The sequence below is a fragment of the Oncorhynchus nerka genome, linkage group LG20 (genome assembly GCF_034236695.1).
Source record: "Oncorhynchus nerka isolate Pitt River linkage group LG20, Oner_Uvic_2.0, whole genome shotgun sequence".
Taxonomy (NCBI): domain Eukaryota; kingdom Metazoa; phylum Chordata; class Actinopteri; order Salmoniformes; family Salmonidae; genus Oncorhynchus; species Oncorhynchus nerka.
The window spans coordinates 14,496,377-14,514,500 of NC_088415.1; the positions used below are offsets into that span (position 1 = coordinate 14,496,377).

At 45.2% G+C, this 18,124-nt stretch overlaps 2 protein-coding genes and 1 pseudogene across 2 annotated transcripts in view; 2 read left to right on the forward strand and 1 right to left on the reverse strand.

Moving 5' to 3' along the window:
• Positions 1–1,115: 1,115 nt before the first annotated feature.
• Positions 1,116–9,681, forward strand: ddx20 (DEAD (Asp-Glu-Ala-Asp) box polypeptide 20). Its single transcript, XM_029647713.2, has 11 exons — positions 1,116–1,340; positions 3,090–3,184; positions 3,359–3,527; positions 3,655–3,769; positions 4,376–4,518; positions 4,669–4,807; positions 4,925–4,983; positions 7,087–7,169; positions 7,288–7,393; positions 7,753–7,854; positions 8,004–9,681. The coding sequence occupies exons 1-11, from the start codon at positions 1,145–1,147 to the stop codon at positions 9,299–9,301; spliced, it is 2,505 nt and encodes an 834-aa protein (XP_029503573.1). The 5' UTR covers positions 1,116–1,144; the 3' UTR covers positions 9,302–9,681.
• A 698-nt stretch (positions 9,682–10,379) lies between these two features.
• Positions 10,380–11,536, forward strand: LOC135563145 (uncharacterized; annotated as a pseudogene).
• Positions 11,537–11,982: 446 nt separating this feature from the next.
• The window catches only part of kcnd3 (potassium voltage-gated channel, Shal-related subfamily, member 3), a 334,077-nt gene continuing 327,935 nt past the window's right edge, over positions 11,983–18,124 (reverse strand). Inside the window, exon 8 of the mRNA XM_065005257.1 lies at positions 11,983–16,812. Coding sequence (XP_064861329.1) covers positions 16,635–16,812 — 178 coding nt within the window. The 3' untranslated portion in view covers positions 11,983–16,634. The remainder of the gene's footprint in view (positions 16,813–18,124) is intronic.

The window sequence follows — 18,124 nt, forward strand, 5'->3', positions numbered from 1 at the left end:
GTGTATAACTCTCCTCAGTCCAAAGCCTTCAACCCCTCAACCCCATACCTCAATGCATTGTCAGATCTGTCACTCTGTTCCCTCCGGCGCTTTTGCTTCCTTGTCTCTTTACATGCAATACTACAAGGGGATTCAAGTTGTATTTTCTAATAATTCAGTCATCCAAATATTGTTATTCACTCATCACATCAAGGGGCTTTACTCCTGTCTATTAGAATGTGTTTCAGAAATCAAAATGTTTTGCGTGTAATTTCATGATCTGGCCTGCCTTGAAGTGTATAACTCTCCTCAGTCCAAAGCCTTCAACCCCTCAACCCCATACCTCAATGCATTGTCAGATCTGTCACTCTGTTCCCTCCGGCGCGCCATCTGCTCTCTCCTCTCACCTGACGGGTCATCGCCTTTCGCAGGGACAGTTTACTTGTGGGAGGCTGACCAATGACAGGCCTGCCTATTCAAATGTTCATAGGAGAATTATAATAAAACCATTACATGATGGCTTCCTTGAATACCCATAGTTTGACATAATTGCTTGTGGTGAGATACCTGGTAGCCTAAAATATAAGTAGCCTTCTGATAGCCTAAAATGTACTTATCCCTCTCTCTCACCATGTATGTGTCTGTGTCTGTGTGTGTGTTATCAGATAATAAGAAAAGCTATCTGGTATTATCATTAAAATATGCAGATTTTATGGATAACATCAGCTAAATAAATGTTAAGAGACGATGCACAGGGAAGATCTAAATGACATACTCCTCACGTCCTCTCTCCTTGTCTCCTTCTCAAAACCCATTGGAGGAGAAGGTCAGAGGGGCGGGCCTCTTGCTTGGAGACGAGGAGAGAGGACTCGAAGAGTATGCAATTGAGATTTTCCCTCTGACTCATAGGACTCTGACTATAAGAACAGACACACTTTATTGACCAAAACAATGGTCAGTAAACCACATAGACCAGACCCCCATAGACCAGACCCCGCTGCTATCGCACTGGTGCCTATAAGAGAGCCACCCCCTTACACGCATTCTTAATTTATCCACCATCTTTAACCGTACAGTAGATGGCGACAAACAGGGACACAAAAAAGAAAACGTCTAATAACGAGAAAAAGCAACATCTCGCGATACTACCGGGTTTGTTTGAAACATGGCTTCCTCAATGAAGAAGGCTGCCCACGATATTGAAACGCGAAAACGGACTGATGATGTTGTCTTGTCGGGCGGTATCGACTTCAACGCCCTGTTGTTGTCGCAGCCCGTGCTCGATGGACTGGCGGCTTCTGGATTCAAGAAACCGTCTCCAATCCAGCTCAAAGCCATTCCGTTGGGGCGATGCGGACTCGGTATGATCTGGTCGTCAGCGTCTACAGTAGTTAGCTAGCTAGCAATTTTATGTCTTAACCACCTAACTTCTTGTATTCTAGTTAGTTTCTAGTCTGTATAGACTCTCATTTGAATTTATGCCGCGTTGATAACCAAGTGGGATGGTGGAAGTTACCAGTTGGGAAGTCATAAATACTAGTTTGATGCATTCACGTGCTTTGAACTCGTTGAAACGCCGATTTGCCAACAAGCTGCGTCAACCATAAATTAAAAGTAGTTATCATGCTTGTAAACAAATTATAGTGTTCTCAAAAAAAATATGAATAGATCTCTTTTTGTAAATAATGTTTTGTTACATTTAATAACCAAAGATTGTGGATAAATGAAGATAGTTCACTCAGGCCTTTTTTCATCGTCTCCCATAGACACCAATGCAATAGCAGCTGGGTCTGGTCTACTTAGTTCATTGACTTAAATTGCAGAGGTGGGACCAAGTCATTGTTTTACAAGTCACAAGTAAGTCTCAAGTCTTAGCACTCAAGTCAAGACCTTCAAGTCCTAAACAAGTCATAACGTGCTCCACCAAATGTAATACCATTTCATATTTTTACCAAGAGTAATAGTTAGTATATTACATTTACGCAAATCATGAATGCTTTTTAAAATATCTATATATTTATTACTTTACTTTCCAAATAAACTTTATTTCCATGGAAATACATGGGTAGCCATGAGAAAGACCCCCCTCCCATAGTGATCGACTGTCGAGGATCCCTATGGGGTGCAATTGGACCATGTTGACTTGTACACAATCGCCCAACCTTAACACACACATACACACTCTGTGGGGTTACAGTAAGCTAATGTATGTCAATGGTTTTAGGAGCAGAAGTAACATCAGGCAGGATTTAGGCTACCAACTGCCTAGCCAGTTGTAGCTCAATCTTGTGCAATGATCACGTTCCCGCACTGACTGACTGGGTGGAGGCTTGTGATTTAACGTTATATTAGCCTACATGATACACTAGTAAAGTACTAAAAGATATAGCTGTCGCCTATATTAGCCACGACTTACCGTTTTTTGTGCAGCTTCAAATGTCGAACAAAGTTGGAAATGGTTTGTTCCTCCGTCTGTAATTTTCTTCCCGCATGTTTTGCAAGTTGCCATCTGTTTTTTGTTGATACAGCGTCGTCTTTATATCAGAAAATAATAATTTTGGGTGTCATCTTTCCAAGGGCTCCATCTGAATTCACCCGCCGACGTTCCTCTGCACTGCCAAGCACAACTTTTTCTCAAACTGTAATCCGTTAAATGAAGAGTTGATGTGCTGCACACTTTTTTTTTTTTAATAGCCTCATTTTTAATATTTGGGCTTTGGGAGGGTATCAAGTCAGGTCGAGTCATAAGGCTCCAGTCCATGTCAAGTCTCGAGTCATTGGTGTCAAAGTCGAGTTGCAAGTCATCATATTTGTGACTCGATTCCACACCTCTGTTAAATTGAACCAAAAAAAACCAGCAAGGGTGGTGTCTCACTTCCTCTTCAAAGTCTGCCCACGATATTGAAATGCGAAAACGGACTGATGTTGTCTTGTCGGGCAGTATTGATTTAGCCTTAAAGGCTATTAGGTGACGTCAGGCTCACGTGCATGGCTCTCAGGTGTTTGTCACCTGATGCATGCGCATATGTGCAAGTGTTTACATAGTTTACATAATATTTACAGACAGGAAGCTGGCAACCTACATGCCTCATGTCTGTGCTGTATTTCAGATCTGATAGTGCAGGCCAAGTCTGGCACAGGGAAGACCTGTGTGTTCTCTGCCATCGCCCTGGACTCTCTGGTAATGGAGAACACTACGACACAGGTGACTCAACTCACTCAATTTATCATAACAGAGACATGCATTCATTTCACATGTCAAGGTTGAATGTCATCTATGACATCTGTTTGCTTGACTCTATATTTGGACAGATTACAGGCAAATCTTTGACATAGGATGGACATTGTGTATTGACCAAGATTTCCCTTCCTGTGACAGGTGCTGGTGCTAGCCCCGACCCGTGAGATAGCAGTGCAGATCCACTCTGTGGTGATGGCTATAGGCAGTGCCATGGAGGGCCTGCAGTGTCATGTCTTCATTGGGGGGACGCCCGTCAGCCAGGACAAGATCAGTCTCAAGAAGTGCCACATCGCTGTGGGATCACCAGGTCAGTGACTGTAGGCAAACCTATACAGTTCCTTTGTCATGTAGGTAAATAACCATGGCAACAGTATCATGTGTAGCAAACAGGGGCATAAGTCTAATTGTATATGGATGTGTTCTTCCCTGGCCAGGACGTATCAAGCAGCTGATTGAGCTGGGTCTTTTGGTTACCGCCAGCATCCGTCTGTTTGTGCTGGACGAGGCTGACAAACTACTGGAGGAAGGCAGCTTCCAGGACCAGATCAAGTGAGACACACACACACGGGTCTTCGATCAACTACACCTGACGGACTCTCTGTCTCTCCTAGAGATCCTATTCAATTGCTAGAGCGGCTAAACCCTTAAAGAGCCTAAATGGACTGAAAATGGCAGCCAATGTGGTCAGGGAGACATCCAAACCAGTCTAATTGGAATTAATGACAAAGGCATAGGTGATGCATTTCCTGCTTTTACTCATGCAGGATAAAAAGGCATGTAAATATCAGAAATTATGTAATAGAATTGTCAACCTAAAATATTGTCATCGGTCTTTCCCATATTCATTTAGCAGTGGCTTTTAAAAAATATATCATTTTCAGGATTTTGAAATGTTTTCAGTGTAAACTTAAATGACTAAAGACAGATATAACGTATGTAGAAAAGTTAATGGAGCGATATATATATTCTTTTAAAGAAATTCGCTTTTAAACAGCAACATTTTGTGTCTGTGGCCAAAAGGCGGGCCTTTAAAATGTTTGTTTGGAGACTGTGCTATTGGCCATGCCCCAACCTTACCAAAATGGCTGACGTTTTATACAATCATAAGAAGGTTCATGTCCATTATAATATTCTTATTCCTAATTCTATCTCTAGTTGGATATTCTCCTCTCTACCGGTCAACAAACAGATGTTAGCCCTGTCTGCCACCTACCCAGAATCCCTTGCCCAGCACCTGGCCCACTACATGAGAGAGCCCACCTTCGTCAGACTTAACCCCTCCGACCCCGGACTCATAGGTCAGTATCACAGCTCAACCAGTAACATCCAGGTACAGCAGGCATCACGTCCCAGACAGACACAGAGATATTCCATGATTTTGGGTCATGATTAGCATGAAGATTGTGCTGTGTTTTATTTCACTGAGATGTGTATTCTGCCCCCCTCAGGTTTGAAGCAGTACTACAGGCTGGTGCGCTCCCATGCCATGCCCCATAAGGTGTTTGAGGAGAAGGTTCTGCTCCTGCTGGAGCTGTTCAGTAAAGTTCCCTTCAATCAAGCTCTGGTGTTCTCCAACCTGCACACCAGGTAGGACCCTCAGCTGTAGGGTTACTGTAACATCAACGAGCTATCTGAATCCCTATTAGTAGTTTGTTTCATTTTTCTTTTTGTTCAATCATTTTTTAATGGTTTTCATCCCTACAGGGCTCAGCATTTAGCAGACATTCTGTCCTCGAAGGGCCTTCCTGCTGTCTGTATCTCAGGTGAGAGTGGGCCAGGGCCAGCAAGGAGCATTATACTAGAGTACATTACTCTTACTACACTGCTCAAAAAAATAAAGGGAACACTTAAACAACACAATGTAACTCTAAGTCAATCACACTTCTGTGAAATCAAACTGTCCACTTAGGAAGCAACACTGATTGACAAAAAATGTCACATGCTGTTGTGCAAATGGAATAGACAACAGGTGGAAATTATAGGCAATTAGCAAGACACCCCCAATAAAGGAGTGGTTCTGCAGGTGGTGACCACAGACCACTTCTCAGTTCCTATGCTTCCTGGCTGATGTTTTGGTCACTTGAATGCTGGCGGTGCTTTCACTCTAGTGGTAGCATGAGACGGAGTCTACAACCCACACAAGTGGCTCAGGTAGTGAAGCTCATCCAGGATGGGACATCAATGCGAGCTGTGGCAAGAAGGTTTGCTGTGTCTGTCAGCGTAGTGTCCAGAGCATGGAGGCACTACCAGGAGACAGGCCAGTACATCAGGAGACGTGGAGGAGGCCATAGAAGGGCAACAACCCAGCAGCAGGATCGCTACCTCCGCATTTGTGCAAGGAGGAGCAGGAGGAGCACTGCCAGAGCCCTGCCAGAGCCCTGACCTCCAGCAGGCCACAAATGTGCATGTGTCTGCTCAAACGGTCAGAAACAGACTCAATGAGGGTGGTATGAGAGCCCGACGTCCACAGGTGGGGGTTGTGCTTACAGCCCAACACCGTGCAGGATGTTTGGCATTTGCCAGAGAACACCAAGATTGGCAAATTCGCCACTGGTGCCCTGTGCTCTTCACAGATGAAAGCAGGTTCACATTGAGCACATGTGACAGTCTGGAGATGCCTTGGAGAACGTTTTGCTGCCGGCAACATCCTCCAGCATGACCGGTTTGGCGGTGGGTCAGTCGTGGTGTGGCATTTCTTTGGGGGGCCGCACAGCCCTCCATGTGCTCGCCAGAGGTAGCCTGACTGCCATTAGGTACCGAGATGAGATCCTCAGACCCCTTGTGAGACCATATGCTGGTGCGGTTGGCCCTGGGTTCCTCTTAATGCAAGACAATGCTAGACCTCATGTGGCTGGAGTGTGTCAGCAGTTCCTGCAAGAGGAAGGCATTGATGCTATGGACTGGCCCGCCCGTTCCCCAAACCTGAATCCAATTGAGCACATCTGGGACATCATGTCTCGCTCCATCCACCAACGCCACGTTGCACCACAGACTGTCCAGGAGTTGGCGGATGCTTTAGTCCAGGTCTAGGAGGAGATCCCTCAGGAGACCATCCGCCACCTCATCAGGAGCATGCCCAGGCGTTGTAGGGAGGTCATACAGGCACGTGGAGGCCACACACACTACTGAGCCTCATTTTGACTTGTTTTAAGGACATTACATCAAAGTTGGATCAGCCTGTAGTTTGGTTTTCCACTTTAATTTTGAGTGTGACTCCAAATCCAATCCATGGGTTGATAAATTTGATTTCCATTGATAATTTTTGTGTGATTTTGTTGTCATCACATTCAACTATGTAAAGAAAAAAGTATTTAATAAGAATATTTCATTCATTCAGATCTAGGATGTGTTATTTTAGTGTTCCTTTTTTGAGCAGTGTATATTCTGTTACTACTACTACTATTCTACTGCCATAATAAAACTGAATCAGATGTGTTGTGGTGTACCATGCTGTGATGTGGTGTACTATGCTGTGATGTGGTGTACTGTGATGTGGTGTACCATGCTGTGATGTGGTGTACTATGCTGTGATGTGGTGTACAATGCTGTGTTGTGGTGTACCATGCTGTGATGTGGTGTACTATGCTGTGATGTGGTGTACAATGCTGTGATGTGGTGTACAATGCTGTGATGTGGTGTACAATGCTGTGATGTGGTGTACCATGCTGTGATGTGGTGTACCATGCTGTGATGTGGTGTATTATGCTGTGATGTGGTGTACTATGCTGTGATGTGGTGTGCTGTGATGTGGTGTACTATGCTGTGATGTGGTGTACAATGCTGTGATGTGGTGTACAATGCTGTGATGTGGTGTACAATGCTGTGATGTGGTGTACAATGCTGTGGTGTAACGTGTGTGTGTGTAGGTAGTCTGAGTCAGGACCAGCGAATGGAGGCCATGTCTAAACTGAAGCAGTACCAGTGTAGAGTACTCATCTCTACTGACCTGGTGAGTGTTTCAGCAACATGACCTCACACCTACCTCATCTCCACAATAACCTCACAAATGTCCTTAAGAACAGAACATTTCTGTACCACTTGCTAAAAGCAGCCTCCCCCTCTCCCAGACCTCCAGAGGTATAGATGCTGAGAAGGTGAATCTGGTGATCAACCTGGATGTTCCTCAGGACTGGGAGACCTACATGCACCGTATAGGACGAGCCGGACGCTTTGGTGAGTTCTGCCTGTCAACACAGCCATTATACCGCCATCACAGGGCTAGGACGTCAGTCTGGTCCTAATGTCTGTCTTACACTGCAAGTAGAGACTAGCTGTAGACCTCGGTCTATAGATTGGTCCCAGGGTCAACAGGTTGGCTAATCACTCAGCCGTGTGTGTGTGGAGGTGATAGACAGAACCCTCTAGGCGACTACAAACTGGGTCGTCATGACAAACTCAGGCTGGCAGGAGTGGCAATCTTCTGTTGTCAGAACTTTGCTTTACCTCTCCCTCTTTTACACACACACACACACACACACCTGCTAGCTGTTGTGGATGGGTCCTCATAAGGAGTGTTTTCTCTTTTGTCCCAGGTACACACGGGCTGGCAGTGACCTACTGTTGCCATGGCGAGGAGGAGAACAAGATGATGGCCATCGCTCAGAAGTGCAACCTAATTCTTTGCGCTCTACCAGGTAAGATCTGAATGTCCTTGTGACCTTTGCTTTCAGTCATAGATCAGATTGTGGATTTTTTTTTCTCATCTTCATACAAATGGAGCATGTGTGTGTGGTGTTGATGTGTTATTGTGATGGATCTCCTAACCCCATCATCACTCCTCCAGACCCCATAGAGCCAGGGCTGATGCAGGAGCCTTGTGACTGGGATATCACTGTGGAGGCACTGACACCAGGGACTAATTCCCAGGTGTTCCCCAAGACAGAGCGAAGGAGACGGGCTAAGACCGAATCCCCAGCCCCGAAACCCATCGGGGATCAGAACCCCAGCCCTGTCCACCCAGAGAGCACTGAACCCAGCCGACCATGTAAGAGCCAGCACACAGCCAGTCCTGTGGCTAAGGCTGGTCCGAAGCACAAAAATGCATCCCCTGCCCTGGATGTCCTCCTACCCCCTCCCAAGGCTTCAGTAGTCCCTGGGGCCTCCCTAGCTCTCTCCCGTAAAGAGCAACAGGATGCCCTGCCAAAGATCCCTCCGCTCAGCGCCTTCAAGAGTCAAAGGTCAGGGATCATGACCTTCCAGGAGGCAGAGCTGGACTTCCAGAGCTTCATCAGGGAGGGCCTGGGAAGGACAGTGGAGGTCATCCGACAGTTCAGAGGTCACGGAGACGACGGCGAGGGATTTAACGGTCAGCACGGCTACGAGGAGTCTCATACACTCCAGGATGACGATGTGCCACTCACACACACACACATGACACGGAACGGAGAGCGTCCACCAACACCCACACAGCTTCCTCTAAAGACGAACTCTGACCCGTCACCTTTGGAGTCGACTTCTGATGGGTCCAGCTCTGACTGTGACATGGAGGAAGACCGGCAGGCTGACGAGTCAACGCAGAGCTCCACAGATCAGACCAGAGGAGCTGAACACAAACCAATCATTCCGATTCCAACTCAATCTGCACAGCAATCCACAGTCCTGGATGGGGCAAGGAAACCAAAGTGTACGCCACCTAGAAGCCAACCCAACTCACCGTCTGTACCCCATCCTAGCCACCACAGATCCCCCAGACCAGAGGGGAGAGCTGTGAGTACAAACCCCGGGGAGGGGGAACCTTTGTTGTGGAAGGCAAAGGGCAGAGAGGCTACAGCACAGCAGTGGAGTAGGGAGACGGCTAAGAAAGTCAAAGGGGAGAAGAGAGATATTTCAGAGGAGAGGAAGGTGCCTGAGAATCGAGGGAGTGAGAGGAAGAGGGACAGAGTGAGTGAGGTGGAGGAGGAGGATGATGGTGAGGGTTATGAGGGCTACTGGAGGGCCTACTACAGAGCTTGGGAGGATTACTATGCCTCCATGCCCCCCTCTCACCACCAGGGTTACCATGGCTACCACAGTATGGCGTCCAGCTGGATGGCTGCCTACCGTATGAACTCTGTGTACATGGAGGAACTGTTAAAACACTAACACAGGGCTTCACACGTAGACCAGAGAAACTGAGTTAAACTTCTGCCAAAGACATGAGCTATTCTTTCCACTCAATGTCTGCTGTTATCAGTGAAACAAACAAAGTTAAAGGTGGTTAAAACATTAAAGATATCTTTGTAGAAGCAGCAAACGGTGAACAAACATGAATAATTTCTTCAGTTATTTTAAGGAAATCACTGATTTCCACGTAACAATGTTATTTTGCTGTACACGTTTTGGTCTTTAATTTTGAATGTGAAATAGTGGACTTACGCTAATATTATTGCATGGTAAATGAATGACTTTACTACGTGCATTATTATTATGCCTACTTTGTGTACATGTGTACTTACTTTTATAATAAAGATCCTTTTGTTCAATATGCCTCCTTTCAGACCTTATTTGATGCCCCTTGTCATTCCATATAATAATATAGTATATATTTTTTGCTCCATCTTATTCCAGAAACACAGAGAAGAACATGGGCCAATTCTGATTATACATTTGTTTATTTTTAAATTTAAAAAAATATTTTGTCCAATCAGCTCTGAAAAAGATCTGATGTGATTGGTCAAAAGACCGATTATTGGGGAAAAAAAGATATGATTTGGGCTACCTGTGTAAATGCAGCCATGATGGTATTCTTGGAAAATGCTCAGTCGTCCACCTCAGAATAACACAGGCTAGAACAGCAAGGTCACACGGATCAAACCTGAATACTCCACAATCAGCCAGCAAAGCCCTGCTCATCAAATCAGGCTTGGAACAGTCTCTCCCTCAATATGCCACTCAATCACAGAACACACTTTAAATTATGACCAATTCACCCCATTGACATGTGTCATAGGCTAGCTAGGTCAAGGATGCTGCTATCAAAAGTATGCTGTTTGCTCTGTGCTGCCTGGTGAGAGGAGAAAAGACTTGGAGCATGGCTGTGTCTGCAGGTTTGGGAGACATTTTACGTTTTGATTTAACTGCAAAGATATGAGTAAACTAAATGTGGTACTGTTGACCGTCAATGGAAGGAGTTGAAATATCACCTGGCTTATTTTAGGTCACATCCAAGCAGATGGGTAAAATGAAATGCTCTCTGGACACCCGCTCTTGCTGCTGTCTGTGCTACTGGAAGGGAGGCGAGAGGAGGTGCCGTAGTCGATCCTGCTTTGCTCCCTGCAGCAGTTCACCTATGCCCTCTGCAGTTGCGTTCAACTATAACGGTTCCAGGCCACGGCTTTTCCGTTTCACAACAAGAAGACAAAGGCCAGGATTCCGGTTTGGATCCTCGCCATCTGGTCTTTCAGGTTACTTATAGCTATCCTTTCGCTGGCTCTGTCCAGACGTTATCTGTTTTACATGATGTGCCGTCGTCACGTAGGCAAACACGTGACGTTTGGCGCATATATTTTGGTTCCAGTGTGGGGCTGCAGCCTGACTTTAATAGTTATTCACTACGCGTGGATATTTAAAGTAGTCAGGCAACACGGTAACAAAGTATCAGACCGCGGGATTCAGCTGAGGCCCTCTGTGTCGAGGCACATCTGGAGTTGGCAGAACTCTGTTGTTTCAGCACCGCGGATAGCACCGGGGCAAACGGTCAAATACTTACTAGCGGCTGTAGCGTTGCTGATTCTGCAACTCCCACGGTGCACGGTGATCACAGTGTCTGAGGAGACCAGCACCCCTGCAGCGGAGAAAGCTCAGGAGAGAGTGAGGTCCGTGTGTCTCCTCACCCCCACCGCTAGGGAGAGGGGACAGAAGAGGACAGAGGGGAAACTGGCCAAGCGCTTTGGGTACATCATCATCACCTTCACTCTCTTCTGGATGCCCATGGTTGTGATTCTGCTAATACACGCCATCGTGACGAGGGGCAGAGACTCAGTGAGTAGGCTATATCATGAAATGATCAGAAAATTAGTCTTTACAGCTTTCATATTCATTTACAACTTTTACAGTGTTTAATTTGGTAGGCTACTCTTTCATTCCCTCTTCTCTCCCGTCCTCTTTCCCTCTGTCCCTCCATCTACCCTGTTTTCCTCTCTGCCCCTGCCCCTGCCATCCCCTCCCTCTCCCCTGGAGCTGGAGACCTCAGCCATGATCCTGACCTGTGTCCCTGTAGCTGTGGTCCCCCTCATCTACACCATGGTCACCAGACAGTTCCGCTCTGAGTTCAGCAAACTGCTCTCCTCACTCCTCTGCAGGGGCTGAGGAATCAATCCAGACCCAGGAGGACTGAGAACTGGGACCCCTGGACAGAAGTCAAGGCTGGTCTGCAGAGGATTCAATTGTAGTGCCCTGTCAGCACAATATCATTTCATACAATTGAGAATTCTATCATCATGTGTAAATAATCTAATAACATCTCACTTTTGAGGTTTTTGCCTGAGTTTATTCAGGTAAATATTAAAACATGCTAGCCAGGCTGGTAGCCTTTTTATCACATGTATAGATGTATGAATTGAATAGACAGTAGCTAATGGGATTGTACAGTATGTGCCGTAACGATGCCTTTATGAGGGGTATGACTGTTTAGCGTCTGTACTTACTGTCATCAGCATGTGTGAAATTGCAATTAGTGAAGGAAGAAAAGCTACTTACAACTATAATACACACACACACACACACACTACATCCCACCACCCCCAATGTCTGTTAGTGGATGACATAAGAGACAGAGTCAGAGGTGGTTTCGGCAGATATAGATGTTTTTATCAGGCGTTTTCACAGTCGGGACACAAGACAAGGTCATAAATAATAACCAACGACTGACAGGATACGCACAGCATTAGTGTCAACAACGACAGGAGTCAGGGGAAAGCAAAGAGTGATGGAGAGACTGAGCCGAAGAAAAGACAAATTGGCTAAGGGAAAAGAAAACTAAAAAGAAGAGAGAGGACTGACACAATAACAGACCTTAGTGTTAATCATTAGGGAAAAGATAACAATGATTTGACACTTTTTAGGGGAGTATTGTGTGTTTGATCACTGCCCCCCCTACAGTGTCATGGTAGGCTAGACTGCAAAGTCAGCCTTTTTATTTGATTTAAGTCATGGTATGCAGGACTTGTGATAACACTTTTCTATTTCAACCCAATAACGTGAACCTACTTTTACAGACTGCTGTTGTCTCCGCTTTTCTGTCAATCTAATTCAAATAGTGTTACAACCAGGCCTGGAAACTGTGAGTAAGATGTAATTCACTTCGGAAAAGTGCCTGCCTGGCTGTGCTTGTTTCTCTGTTTGCTCTGTGACAGAGAGCGTCTGACTGTGTATTACACGTACACTAATAGCCCAAGTCGGATTTCCCCTCGACCAGGCCCACAAATTGGGGAAAACCATTATTATTTCCTATTGACCCCAATTGTAAAATTGGCAACCTCGTTGTTAAATATTTGTTATACAGAAATAACAAAACATGCTGAAAATGTACATGTAGTCAGGTCAAAAATCCCAATCTACAGTTTGCAATGCTCCCACATAAGGAAATAGCCTGCGAGAAGAGCCCTGTGGCTTCAGGCTATTCGGTGTGGGATATTTGGGGACGCGGAGTCCAAGTAGGCTATGTATGGAAAACATTTCATCACAGGTAAGACATTTAACTTGTTTAGTACCATTCGTTTGTAACTCCACTAACTGCTTGTAGCTGTATAGTCTGTTTGTTTGTGTTGTTGGTCTTGGCTAGTTTAATGTTCCGGTCAGTAGATAGCTAGCACTCACTCACTCAAGTGGCTGCTAGCATCGTCATGAAAAGGGGCATGAGGGAAGCCCTACAATATGTTTTTCTAAGTAGAGAGAACGCTAGGGAGCAGGCCATGTTGGAAAGTGATCTTTAGACATGTTGTACTTCTCTTAAATGTAGTTTTGTAATTGACTAAAACAAGCAGACAACAAGAAAATTGCGTTTGAAAAAGGTAAAGTTTTTGTTGTGAGCCAATGGAGTAACTTACAGTGCATTCGGAAAGTATTCAGACGAATAAGGTGAACCTTTGCCCCAGTCTGAGGTCCTCAGTGCTCTGGAGCAGGTGTTCATCAAGGATCTCTCTGTACTTTGCTCCGTTTATCTTTCCCTCAATCCTGACTAGTCTCCCAGTCCCTGCTGCTGAAAAACATCAACACAGCATGATGCTGCCACCACCATGCTTCATTGTAGGGATGGTGCCAGGTTTCCTCCAGACGTGACGCTTGGCATTCAGGCCAAAGATTTCAATCTTGGTTTCATCAGACCATAGAATCTTGTTTCTCATGGTCTGAGTCCTTTAGGTGCTTTTGGCAAACTCCAAGCGGGCTGAAGTGCCTTTTACTGAGGAGTGACTTCCGTCTGGCCACTCTACCATAAGGGCCTGATTGATTGAGAGATGGTTGTCCTTCTGGAAGGTTCTCCCATCTCCACAGAGAACTATTTAGCTCTGTCAGGGTGACCATTGAGTTCTTGTTCACCTCCCTGACCAAGGCCCTTCTCCCCCGATTGCTCAGTTTTGCCGGGTGGCCAGCTCTAGGAAGAGTCTTGGTGGTTCCAAACTTATTCTATTTAAGAATGATGGCCACTGTGTTCTTGGGGATCTTCAATGCTGCAGACATTTTTTTGGTACTCTTCCCCAGATCTGTGCCTCGACACAATCCTGCCTCGAAGCTCTACAGACAATTCCTTCCACCTCATGGCTTGGGTTTTTGCTCTGACATGCACTGTCAACTGTGAGACCTTAGATAGACAGGTGTGTGCCTTTCCAAATCATGTCCAATCAATTGAATTTACCACAAGTGGACGCTAATCAAGTTGTAGAAACATCTCAAGGATGATCAATGGAAACCGGATGCACATGAGCTCAATTTCAAGATTCATATTAAAGGGTCTTGAATACTTATGCAAATAAGGTATTTCTGGTTTTTATTTTTAATACATTTGTAAAAATTTAGAAAACCTGGCTTCACTTTGTCGTTATGGGGTATTGTGTGTAGATTGATGAGGACATTTTATATTTATTCAATTTTAGAATAAGGCTGTAACAACATTTTTAGAAAGTCAAGGGGTCTGAATACTTTCCGAATGCACTGTAGGTAACCACAGGTTGTTTTCCCTAGAGGGCAAGATCGCAACGTTCTATCCCATAACGACTGGGTCTATACTAGATCCTGGGAGCTATGGTCACGGAATACATCATCGAGTTCTAAAGTAACAATACCTGTGCTTACAAATGCAGGTCATCCACTAAATAAACAATACCACTAACTTCCTGATCCAACATAGTTGAACCCTTTTGGTTTGGTTGAATCACAGGTCCTGTGTCATGTCGTAGATAGATGCCATGGATCTACTCTGCATTGCCCCTTTGTGTGCCTGTATCTCTGGAAGGGTTGGTGTCTGAATTCAGTCTGAATATACTGAAATGAACTGAGCCCAACTCTAGTGTCTGGTAAAGAGACATTTCAGACCCTGTAACCAAGAAGATAAATGGCTAGTGTTAGATGTTAAGGTTGGTTTAGGTCCATGGGTGGGTGTCATCCAGTCCTCCATGTCTCTGTGGTCACCATGACAACAGATGTCCCAGGTTCAAGTTCTCCAGGAAAAAAATAAAAAATTTAAGACCTAGAATGTCCCAGGGGAAAAACATGGAAGGCCACAGAAAAAGTACAAACACCAAGTTTCTATCCACATAGAAGATTACAGACACCCAACAACTTTGAAAAATGCCAGCTGAGTTTGGGGAGAAAACATTGACGACTAAAAACAACTACCAAAAGCATACTGTTCTTCACACAGAACGGAGGAAAGGATACAACAGGACGACAACGAGACAGAAAGAGATACACAGGACGACAACGAGAGAGAAAGAGAGTGAGAGAGGACAGCTTCACTGGCTCTGCCAAACAATGGGAAAATATTACAAAATATTCTATTAACAATATTCACAATATAACCCAGGCTCTGGACAGATCTCTGTCAGAAATTCTCAGCAAACACCTTGTGCTTTTAGTTAGACGTGGTTTAAGTTTAAATACAACCTTTTTGGTCTTGGTGTTGGATAATGAAGCAAGTTTACATAAAAGGTCTGTTGAATATCTACAACTAGAGCCCAGAGGAAAGCAAAGGGAGGGAAACCGACCTACAAAAAAAGAGAGAAATAAAATCAAGAATTTACTCAAACGAAACAGGCACATATTGTGTAAAAGGCTTCCAGCTGAGAATTTTGGACAAAAATATGTACAGGAGCTTTCCATGAGTGGCAGCTAGTCACACATATACAGAGCCATGGACACTTACAGAAAGAGCTCAACTACAGACAGCTCCTCAAACTCACACACGCTCATACAGGCATACACACATACACGTTCACAAATATAAGAAACCCACTAGTATCTCTGACACAGACACCTACCATAGTTTGATTTGTTAAGAATTTTCACTGTGAAATTAAATTATACCTGGGGAGAAAAAAAAAGAAAAGGAAAAAGATTTTGGATGGTGATTGACATGTATCTATGACGACGAATAAGTGGATCAAACTGAATCTAACCATAAATAACATAACAAACCAGAGGAAAACTTTAATGATGTCAATATGTCTAAGTTCTTTTCTTTGATATGATCGCTGTTTCCTGCTGTAACGATGTAAAGACCAGACAGGTCAAATGTCAAACTCAGGTTCCAAACCATAAAAAGGTCGTCCTTGCTATCCGGGATCCTTGGGACATCCATACCCCCCATTGAAGTTGAAATTTAAAATGGTTAAGGTTAGGGTGAGGTAAGGGTTATTGTTAAGGTTAGGGTTAAGTAAGTGTTATTGTTAAGGTGAGGGTTAAGGTTAGGTGAAGGTTATTGTTAAGGTAAGGGTTAGGGTTAGGTAAGGGTTAAGGTTTTAGTGTAGGGATGTCCTAATGATCCCGGATAGCACTAACCATAAAAAGGTGCAGCGTGCCCAGTGACATGTGACTTTACTGCTCTACATCTCTCCAGCGACCCATCAAGAGTTTCTCTTTCTCTTTCATACACTCCAAAAACTCAAACCTTTTTTATTTTCTCTAACACACATTCTCTCTCACACACTTATAACCTACCAAACACACACAAAACGCACACTCAAACATACAGAAGCGCCCAGACACCTACAGTAGACTGTATCTAAAATCCATCCTCCATTTCTACAGGAAGTCCATGTCATTACAGCAGATCTCCACTAGTAGGCAGTCCTTCTCCATGTCTTCAGTCTGGGACTCGGCCTTCAGAGCATTCGCCTGCTCGTCTGTCGTATCCTTCGCACTGTCCTTCTGTCTATCTGCATGAGTCTGTCTATCCATCCTATCTGTCTGTCTGTCCGCGCGTCCTGCTGCGCTTCTACTCTCACAGCGCAGACACCTTCACAACGTTCTGAAGGGCGGGGCCTGGGGGTGGAGGGTGGGCGTCGCTCTCAGGAGTGGTCGCTGGGGGCGTCGGAATGCTGATGATCGCAGTGGTGATCGTGCCACTCTGGCAGTTGAGGCGTGCGGGTTCGTCCACACGCATGTTCAGACTGGAGCGACTGGAGAGAGAGAGAGGAGGGGAGTGGAGAGAGAGAGAGGCAGGGAGTGGAGAGAGAGAGAGGCAGGGAGTGGAGAGAGAGAGGCATGGAGTGGAGAGAGAGAGAGGCAGGGAGTGGAGAGAGAGAGGCAGGGAGTGGAGAGAGAGAGAGGCAGGGAGTGGAGAGAGAGAGAGGCAGGGAGTGGAGAGAGAGAGGCAGGGAGTGGAGAGAGAGAGAGGCAGGGAGTGGAGAGAGAGAGAGGCAGGGAGTGGAGAGAGGCAGGGAGTGGAGAGAGAGAGGCAGGGAGTGGAGAGAGAGAGAGGAGGGGATGAGAAACATATTTTTATGAGACCAATTTGTTTTGTTATTTTTTGTTGAGGGGAGGTTACAGGTACATTATCCATTTCAAGTTATCCAGTTATAAATCCTGTTCCTGTAGGCTGCCACTCAAAAGAAAAAACTCAGAAGAAATACACAGTTTCATAATAAACAATAAATTCAGTATAAACAGGAATAGAAAATAAATAAATGTGGGCCTCCACCCCCAAACTCCACTCAATTGTCCAGTGTTGGTGATTGCGTGCCCACTGGATGGAGACATGTTGGCTGGGTGGGGTTGGGGGAATGGAATGGGAGGTTGGGGGAATGGGATGGGAGTTTGGGGGAATGGGATATTCGAGCACGGTGGTGACATGGTAAAGAGGCTCAGAGAGAATACCACCAAATCGCTTGTTCACAGCCACGAATACTTTTGTAAGTTTTAACCCCGTGGTCTGTGGGCAGTTTTGTTGAGCAGGCGTTTCAATGCCCTGACAGATGTCATGTCTCCGGCAGATGCAGTTAGCTTATTTCTTAGTCAGTTCATAGTCAGTTGTTCGAATGGCACTAGGAGTGTGTTCATGTTTCCAAGTTTCAGACATGTTCTCAAATGCCATTGAAATGACAGCAGCGGTATGAGAACCAGCACATTCTTGGGCAATACGGCTTTCCTCAGTACGAAATCCTCGTCGACCCACTGTTCTGTCAGACTCAGCATGCTCATGGGGCTGACATCGCTGGTCCAAATGTCAGTCGTGGCACCCATAGCAAGCAGCATAATGAATTAAATTATCTTGGCGTTAATGGATTTCGGCTTTGAGTTACTTACTCTTTTAAATGAATGCTCAACTTGAACTTGTTTAGTTGTTGGAAGTGTGCGCCTAGTATTTTTCAGCTTTTGTTGTGTAGAGCTGTATTTTTCGTGGCGTCATTACATCATCTACCTACGTTATAAAGGTATGCACGTCATCTACCTACGTTATATAGGTATGTACATCATCTACCTACGTTATAT

Bases quoted from the DNA above. Each gene is read 5' to 3' on its own strand.
- ddx20 (XM_029647713.2), top strand. From the start codon at position 1,145: ATGGCTTCCTCAATGAAGAAGGCTGCCCACGATATTGAAACGCGAAAA. The intron at 3,770-4,375 runs GTGAGACACACA...TTCTATCTCTAG, and splicing joins AGCTTCCAGGACCAGATCAA to TTGGATATTCTCCTCTCTAC. The intron at 4,984-7,086 runs GTGAGAGTGGGC...GTGTGTGTGTAG, and splicing joins TCCTGCTGTCTGTATCTCAG to GTAGTCTGAGTCAGGACCAG.